Below are 8,957 nucleotides of genomic sequence, written 5' to 3'. Positions count from 1 at the left end.
CCTTCTCCAGCACAGCATCACCTTCCTCCGCCCACGCAGCAGGAGGCTACGGAACTAGGCTCTGATGCCCGGAAGCTTTGCCTTGAGTTAAGAACAGTCCTGGGAATCAGCCATGGGTTGCTGGGAAGCAGAACTTTTGTGTCTTTTCTTGTTTATACAAAGTAGCTCACAATCCCTAAAATATTCCCCCATGTTCAACAAAGAAGTCTGTCAAATGAAGTTTTTATTTCCAGCAACATCTGTCAAATATAAACACACAGAAACACAACCTTGCCAAAGAGCTAGAAAGCCCTTCTATATAACAATATCAATTTACAACTCTCTCTCTCTCTCTCTCACACACACACACACACACACACACACACACACACACTCACACACACAGAGGCCACCAATGAGCCAAGACTATAAAGCTCGTATCTTCTCCATCCACACATATCTTCAAAGGGTCCGTGCGGTAGTTCCAGCCAAATGAAGAGTGACTAATGGCCACCAGTTCCAGCCTTTTCTTTAGATTACTTTAAATCTTTCTTACTCCAAGTCTCTTGGGAGCTAACAGAGCTCTCCCACCTCGTATGGACACCATGTCAGTTTACTTTGAATCCAGGAGAATCCCAGTGGCACATTTTGTGGAGACAGAAGAGAGGCTCCGAAGACTAGAGACCTGAGGTCACCATCCTCAGCCCCTCCTTTCTGCAGCCCCCCCTCTAGAGCAGCTGGCACCCCATCCGGGGAGGAGAAAGCAGGGAGCTAGGCTTAAAGTCCTTATTCAGAGGCCTTTACAGCCAGGTATTGGTTTTGGGTTCCTAATAGTCAGCCCAGCCATTATTACTGTCTAGTCTAGGACTCTTGCCCAATCCCACATAGGAATGGGGAACGAAAACTTTGTAATTAGTCTCGGGCCACCCAATGGTGGTAAGGAAAGGAGGGAGGGTGGGAAAGAGGGGGGAGAAGTAGGTGTTGTTTTCAAATTCATATCCTAGCTAGAATAAAAGCAAGGGGTCCTGTGGGACCTAGAAGACATTGAAGGCATCCTGTGCAGCTACAGCCAGCAGCGGCTGGAACCTGTAGCACCTGAGTAAGGCAAATGGACAACGGAAGAACCGCAGCAGGTCACACCAGGAACGACGAGGTCTGTTTGAATTCCCCCTAGGGAAATAAAACATCCAGTCAACTTCACAGTCTCGTTTTGCTCACAAACACACAGAGACTAGAAACGGCCACTTGAAACACAAGGCCTCCCCTCCTCGGGGCAGGTACACTCACCTCACTTCGAGTACTGGGCTGGCTGTAAATGACCTTCTTACCCGGTGCAGTCCTGTGGGCAAACCAGAAATGGGGGACACTTAGGCCCGAGTAATTGATGTATCTGTGCACTATCAGGGGCCAGAATGGAGGCATACTTTGCAGAAAAACTGAGTGTTTAGAAGGAAGGAAAAGTTCAAGAGACAAGAACAGAAGTCTAGGCTGTCATTCTCTCCAAAACAGCTACTTCCACCCCACCCCCATTCCCACCCCCAGGGCTCAGCTCAGCTCCAAACCACACACATCCACGATCTTATGAAAGAACCCTGGGACAGCACCACGCTCACCCTTTCTTTGTTCCTGAAAAAGAAAAAAAAAGAAGAAGTGTACTGATAATTCTGGAATTTCACTTTCTTTACAAAACACAGACATAAGAATATGTTTTTGTTTTAATCACAGATGTGAAGACCCGGGGCTGAAGCAGCTGACTATGATTTGCCTCATGCTCTGATAGAGGTGTGGTTTTACCAGCTGCAGATCAGTTTTGACATTTGGAATTCTGGGAACTTTTAGAGGGTATACAGATGCTAGGGCCCCAAGAGGCAGGGCGGTTGGCTGTTGATCAAACGGAGGTGGGGGGGGGGGTGGATTTGGAAAGAAATTAGATTCAAGGATTTTTTTTTTTCTACCTTGTTTCTTTCCTATCTAGTGTTAGGGGAAAGTAGCAAAGACTGGCTACAATCATGATTACTATGAGAATAGAACACAGCATAGCGCATAGCATGGGAATTCTTCATAGGAGCTAGACCAAATTACCATGCTTCCCTGGAAGACGGTGCAGGCACATAGAAAATGGTATCAAGTCCATACTGGGACAGCACCCACAGACCACGCAAGGATAAAGGGACATACTGCTGGGTGCAGTAGTACATGCCTATACTCTCAGCACTTGGAAGGCTGAGGCAGGAGGATCACTGTGAGCTGGGAGGGAAAAGCTTCAGGCCAGCCTGGGATATCACAAACCAACAAGCTTCCATGGCGAAATACTCACTTTCAAAGTATCCACGGCTATAGGCAAACCAGACGCCAAAAATCAGGAGTCCAAGGAGAATCAGTGTTACCAGGACAGCTGCCACGATGCCCCCCACATTCAGCTCCACTGTGAGACACAAAGGGGAGGTCACTCGCCTTGATGTGCGGCTGTGGTGCCGGAGGACAATGCTGTCATGAGCCCATGAAACCCAGGCTCTGACCACACCCTAAGCTCTAATCTCAGGCCCCAGCCACATCCTTACTCACCAGCATCCATGTGTACAGCCTCTGACCTCATGGCTGTCCCATACCCATTCTGGGCCTGGCAGTAGTATTCGCCACTATCAAAGGCTGTCACGGGGTCAAAGATCTAGAGGGAAGAGAACAAACTGGCTTCTTGCTCAAATAAATCAGGCACCTGCCCTATTAGTTCTCTGACCTTAAGAGAGCCCTGATGTTTCTTCCCACTCTCAGGGGTCTTATGACCGGCCCCCGCACCCCATCTTTCACCTCTCCCCTTTCATACCAGATCCCCCGACTTTGGATCAATGGTGTATGAAGAATTGATGAAGGCCCGGGTTTTCTTGGCATCTGCTGTAAGCATGGATATCCCGTCCTTGAACCAGGAATATTCAGAGGGTGGGGAACCATCATGCTCTGAGCAGGTCAGCACTGCCCTGTTCCCGATGGTGACAGAGGAGGGGGCACTGATCGTCGGCTTGGATGGAGGTACTGGGGTGGGGGGAGACGGTAAAAAGAAGATGCTGAATACAAGGGGCAAGAGTACACACGTGTAGGTAAGATACCAGAATGATAGTCTCAACCAATCAGAGGCACCACCCGCATGCCCTTAGGTCCTATCAAACCAGGGGGCTCACCTCTCTATCCTCACCATCTGTAAGGTCTAAAGCTTAGCAGTCTGCTATCAGGTTCAGGGAAGCCACTAGCTTTAAGCCTACATGAGACTACGTGGCACGTACCAAGCACAGTGAGGTGGATGCTGACCTCCCCGTAGTTCTGGCCACCTTCCTCGGAGACCATGCAAGTATACTCTCCATTGTCCTTCCGGGTCACAGAACTGAACGTGATGCCACTGGTTGAGAAGGTGACTCGGTCCGCATAGGGAGCTACCAGAATATGGGAGCAGAGGTTGAAGAGAGAGGGTCAACTGGGGAGCATGGCCCGTAAGACACATTCTTCATCCTCCACTGAAGGGAGGTACTCAGAGCTCCAGGGTGTGTCTCCACCTCTGGAATCCAGGCTGGGCAGTGTCGATTACTCAGCAGTGACAACTTACCTGTGATCTGGCTGTTATAGCACACAAGTGCAGTAGTGCTGCCTTGGACGAACTTCCACTCCACTCGGGGAGAGGAGAAGCCAGAGTAGGTGCAGGTCAATTTGATGGCTGCAGACGGGAGCAAAACGGGAGAAAGATGGAGCCCCCAAACCACAAACTAGAGTACATGCCCTCCGACCCCACCCTCACCCTCCAGGGCTCTGCCCAACTCACACTCATTCTCGGGAACCTGGACGTCAGATTGAGCAGTGTACACCAAACCCTTGCCTTGTACCAAAGAACCTAAGGGGAAAAAAAAAGAGGGACCCCATCAGAAGGAGACAAGAGCTGCCACGGAGTAGGACGAACACAGATCTAGGGGATGAGGAGGCTGAGGGCTTAAGGTGGAGGGAAGGAGAGTCAAGCTGGTTGGTACCTTAAGCATTTTTGATGTGTTCTTTTTCTACCGGTACCATTCCTATGGGTGGAAATACATGCTACATTTCAAATACAACTTCTCCTATTTTTAATGGCTTCCTCTATGGCTCCCAATACTCTAATTAAATCCCTACTGGTCCAAAGGGAGCTTCCAGAATGATATTTCATGGTTCAGAGAAAGCTCCTCAAAAGAGTGCAGCCACTTGTCAAAATAATCTTGGAAGGGAGCCAGCAAGCTGGAGGCAAGTGGGGGTGGGGTGGGGGTAGGATGAGGATAGAACAGGCAACTTGACATTTGTACAACATTAGCCGCTCTCCAGGGTGTTTTCAGAGATGTTACATTGTTTGATCCTTGAAACAAGTGCCACCTATCAGCAAGACAAGAGTTATTATCCTAATTTTACACGCGGAGCTCAGACTACAAGTAAAGACAGGTGTTTAAGATCACACAGCTGGCTTCGAGGTGGGGCAAGGACCAGAACTGATCTCAGATCGCCTCATGAGATAGAACTGCACATTTGCTAAATGAAGAAAAAGAAAGGCTGTGCAGGCTGGGGGTAGAAACACAAGGAGCCAGGAGTTAAATAACACGGGAGTGGGAAAATTATCAGGGTTCATAGGAAAATCCCTAAAGTACTAGTGACAGAGGACTCTGTGAACACACACACACACACACACACACGTGAGCACATACACCTTCATTTCATTTCTGTCTTCAAAGTTCAAATTCACAAAGAATGTGTTTATTTATAGCTTTAAGGCAGAGTCCTTAGATAAATGCAGACAGACACATATGGTGCAAGCATGAAGTATGTTTTCCTGGATTTAAATACCCACAGAACTGAATAGAGTCTCTTGGCCTTTGAGATTCCAGTTTCTTATCTGAAATGTAGTGGTTTAAACTAGATGGTCTCCAAACTTCTGCTTTCCTCCACACCCTCTGACATCACTGTTTAAAGAGCACTTTCTTTGTTTCTGCAGTGCAGAGTATCAAAGACAGAGTCGGGTACATCATGGGTCCATATTTTACTACCCAGCCACACACCTAGCCAGGCCTAGCGTGCCTTGATATGCATTTATTTCAATCAGACACAACTTGGTGCATTAGTCCAGGTATTATTTTGTGTCGGGTTTTGTTTCTGTTTTGTTTTGTTGGGAAAGACCAGATTAGCTTGGACTTCCACTTCCTGGTGTGTAGGTAATCCATCTTTCTAACTCAGATTTGGTAGATCTCTGAAGGATCGCCCCAGTTTCAAATCTCCCTGTATAGCAAGAAACTCTCCCTCTGCCTTTCTCCTTCCCACAAGAGTGGATCCATCCCAGGAGCTCTCTCTCCCTAATAGAGGTCTTGTATGATTAATGACATCCCAGATCTATAAGTGTTTTGACTGTATGTATGTATGTATGTATGTGTGTGTGTGTGTGTGTGTGTGTATATGTATGTATGTGTAAAGTGTCAGAGGACGTCAGAAGGCAGCATATTTCCTGGAACTACAGTGAGTTGTGAGCTCCCAGTGTGTGTGTGTGTGTGTGTGTGTGTATGTATGTGTGTAGTGTGTGTGTGTATATGTGTGTGTGTGTGTGTAAAGTGTCAGAGGACGTCAGAAGGCAGCATGTTTCCTGGAACTACATGTTTTGAGTTGTGAGCTCCCAAATAGGTACAGGAGACTGAACCTAGATCTTCTGCAAGAGCAAAACATGCTCTTAACCTCTGAGCCATCTCTCTGGACCCTCAGACAGCACTCGTTTTGTTTCTTTGTTTGTTGTGTTGTATTGTGTCATGTTTTTTCAAGACAGGGTTTCTCTGTTTAGCTGAGGCTGCCCTGAAACTCTCTCTGTAGACTAGGCTGGCCCCAGATGCAGAAACCCACCCCCCTCTGCCTCCCATGTGTCCAATTTAAAGGTGTGCACCACCACTGTCAGGCTCTGATGTTACTCTTAGAAAGTCAAAACTCACTGATTCTATAAATTACTTCTAATACTATAACTTTGCATATTTTTCATGATAATTTTAATATTGAACTCATACTCAAGAATAACAACAGATCTAGAAATTAAATCAAATAACCCTCATTAAATTAGAAACTCTTTCTGGGGATGTGATTAAAAGCTCAGTGGGTAAAGACACCTCCCACTTGATGATGCAGTCAATCATAACCAGGCACCTCCCACTTGGTGATTCAACCATAACCAGGCACCTCCCACTTGATGCAAACATGTTTGTTCCCCAGAACCCATGTCAAGGTCAAAGAAGAGAATCAACTTGACAAAGGTGTTCTTGGACATTGACACACATGTCAAACAATTAAAAATTAATGTGGGCTGGAGAGATGGCTCAGTGGTTAAGAGCACTGACTGCTCTTCCAGAGGTCCTGAATTCAATTCCCAGCAACCATGGTGGCTCACAACCATCTGTAATGGGATCTGATGCTGCCTTCTGGTATGTCTGAGGACAGTGACAGTGTACTCACATACATGAAATAAATAAATCTTAAAAAAAAAAAAAAAGGCAAAGGCAAGAAATCTGATGCAAGTTCCAGGTCAGCCTAGTCTATGCAGTGAATTCCAGGTCAGCCTGATCTACAGTGAGTTCTAGGCCAGCGTCTGGTGGCTCACAAGTCATCCTCGCCTGGATGCTGGGAACCTTGTTCTAAAAAGGCTCAGCAGTTTCATGATTTGCTTTCTGTGATACACACACTGTAATGCTTGACCCAGATTATCTCACTAGAAATGAAGAAGGACTTAATGCCACAGCTGTTAGAGCACTGCCTAAAGAAGGTCCCCAGTTACAGGCCCACAGCGGGCAGGACACTGCCTCGCCCCAGGACCTACTAAGGGCAGGGGCAATCAGAAACCATTACTTGACAAGGACTCTACTTCCCAACACTCCCACCTCAACCCGAGTAGGAGGTGGAGATGGTGGGGTACCCCAGCCCTCCTACCACCACGCCCAATAGTGTTTCCCCCCTCCTCTCCCCACAGGTGTGACTCCAAAGAACACTCCCGAATAAAATGTCTTGTATGATAACTGATATCTCAGAGTCAGCTTCTCAAGAACCAAGCCTGTGGCCCCACCCGAAATAGAGCGAACATCTGATTAAGCTGAGATGCAGTCTCTGAAATTTACATGCACACACAGGGACCACAGTGAATGAACAGTAGTTATTCCTCAGTCACTTCTGATGGTGAATCAATTTTTTCAAGAATCAACTAATTAATTAATTAATTAATTAATTAATTAGGAGGGTGTGTGGACACGCCACGGCAAGAATGCGGTGGCCACATTTCTCCCCTTCTTCCATCCTGTCAACAGCGTCTCTTGTTTCTGCCACTGTGCTGAGTATGTACGTCAGGGCAGCTGGCCCTCAAACTTCCCAAACCTTGCTTTTTTACGTGGATTCTGGAGACGGAATTCAGGACAGGCGGATCTCTGTGAGTTCAAGGCCAGCCTGGTCTGTAGCAAGTTCCAGGATAGCCAAAGCTACACAGAGAACCCTTGTCTCAAAAACAAAACCAACCAACCAACCAACAAAAACTAAATCTAAATAAATAAATAATAAAATTAATTAATTAATGTCTACCATGCCTGCCTACGCCTCCCATGATTCAAATCCAGCCTCAGCACCACGCTGTTCCTATTCATCCAAAGACTCCTCAAGCAATCTGGCCCACATCCCTTACATGCCTTTGGAACCAGATTACCCATGTGCCAACCCCAGCTGTGTCTCCTACTGGACTGTGTGACCGGGGCAGGCCACTTCAGCCACTGTGAGCACTCTGGCACTCTGTAAACTGGAGATGACAACCATTTCTACATCAAAGGGCAGGTCCAACAAGGCAATACAAATAAAGGGCTTAGCCTGGAAAGGTGCACACACTGTGATCCCAGCCCTCTGGAGGCAGAGGCAGGGGGATCTTACTGAGTTCCAGGCCAGTCAGAGATACACAGTGAGACTGTCTCAAAACAAACTCCAAAGTGCTTAAAACAGCATCTGACCAACAGGAGGCACCAAATAAGCACTGTGCCTCACCATCACCATCACTCAGTCCATCTGTTCACACCTCGCCTTCTGACATCAACATTTGCTTCAAGGACACATTTAAATAAGCAGTGAGCAAGGGAGCTTTAAACCCCAGCCCACCAAATTAGGGGCTCTCCCTCACGGACCCCGCCTACATCAGGATGGATCACTTTCCTGCCCTCATCACAGACCTACCCCGCAACCCGCCTCTAATTTAACCTCTGACACCAACATACTCTTACTTTTTCTTTCTTTAAGATTTTATTTATTTTTTAGTTAACTGAGTATACTGCAGCTGTCTTCAGACATACACTAGAAGAGTGTACCGGATCCCATTACAGATGGCTGTAGAAGCCACTATGTGGTTGCTGGGAATTGAATTCAGGACCTCTGAAAGAGCAGTCAATGTTCTTAACTGCTGAGCCATCTCTCCAGCCCCCAGCATACTCTTACTTATGGTAAATCAAACCGAGAAATTCCATCCTCTCCATTATAAGGTTTCATTTACTTAAAATAAAAAAAATCTACTTTTAAAGCCAGGTGTGATGACGTATGCCTTTAGTTCCAGCACTCAGGAGGCAGAGGCTGGTAGATCTCTGAGTTCGAGGCCAGCCTGGTCTACAGAGCAAGTTCCAGGACGGTCAGAGTTACAGAGAAACTCTATCTCGAAACAAACAAACAAAAATAGATAAACAAAATATCTCTTTTTGTGTGTAATTTCATTTATTTCTCTTTTATGTGGATGAGTGTTTTGTCTGCACAGATGTCTGTGCATCATGTGTGTGCCATGCTCAAAGATGTCATAAGGAGGAAGTCAAAAACCTCTAGAACTAGCAATGATGATAGTTGTGAGCTGCTACATGGATGCTGGGAATTGAACCTGAGTCCTCAGCACTCTTAAGCACAGAGCCATCTCTCCAGCTCCAGCTTCTCTTTTTATATTT

The 8,957-nt window shown here is 46.7% G+C and overlaps 1 protein-coding gene across 1 annotated transcript in view; it reads right to left on the bottom strand.

Annotated features, from left to right (window-relative positions):
- Nucleotides 1-206: 206 nt before the first annotated feature.
- The window catches only part of F11r (F11 receptor), a 25,743-nt gene continuing 16,992 nt past the window's right edge, over nucleotides 207-8,957 (bottom strand). Inside the window, exons 2-10 of the mRNA XM_021173476.2 lie at nucleotides 3,788-3,856; nucleotides 3,575-3,682; nucleotides 3,258-3,404; nucleotides 2,804-3,009; nucleotides 2,545-2,647; nucleotides 2,297-2,404; nucleotides 1,593-1,605; nucleotides 1,267-1,318; nucleotides 207-1,149 (exon numbers count right to left, since the gene is read on the bottom strand). Of these exons, the coding sequence (XP_021029135.1) occupies nucleotides 1,114-1,149; nucleotides 1,267-1,318; nucleotides 1,593-1,605; nucleotides 2,297-2,404; nucleotides 2,545-2,647; nucleotides 2,804-3,009; nucleotides 3,258-3,404; nucleotides 3,575-3,682; nucleotides 3,788-3,856 (842 nt within the window). The 3' untranslated portion in view covers nucleotides 207-1,113. The remainder of the gene's footprint in view (nucleotides 1,150-1,266; nucleotides 1,319-1,592; nucleotides 1,606-2,296; nucleotides 2,405-2,544; nucleotides 2,648-2,803; nucleotides 3,010-3,257; nucleotides 3,405-3,574; nucleotides 3,683-3,787; nucleotides 3,857-8,957) is intronic.

This window comes from Mus caroli, chromosome 1 (genome assembly GCF_900094665.2).
Source record: "Mus caroli chromosome 1, CAROLI_EIJ_v1.1, whole genome shotgun sequence".
Lineage (NCBI taxonomy): Eukaryota > Metazoa > Chordata > Mammalia > Rodentia > Muridae > Mus > Mus caroli.
Note: the sequence above shows the minus strand (reverse complement) of the source record. Positions and strands in the feature narration are given on the sequence as shown.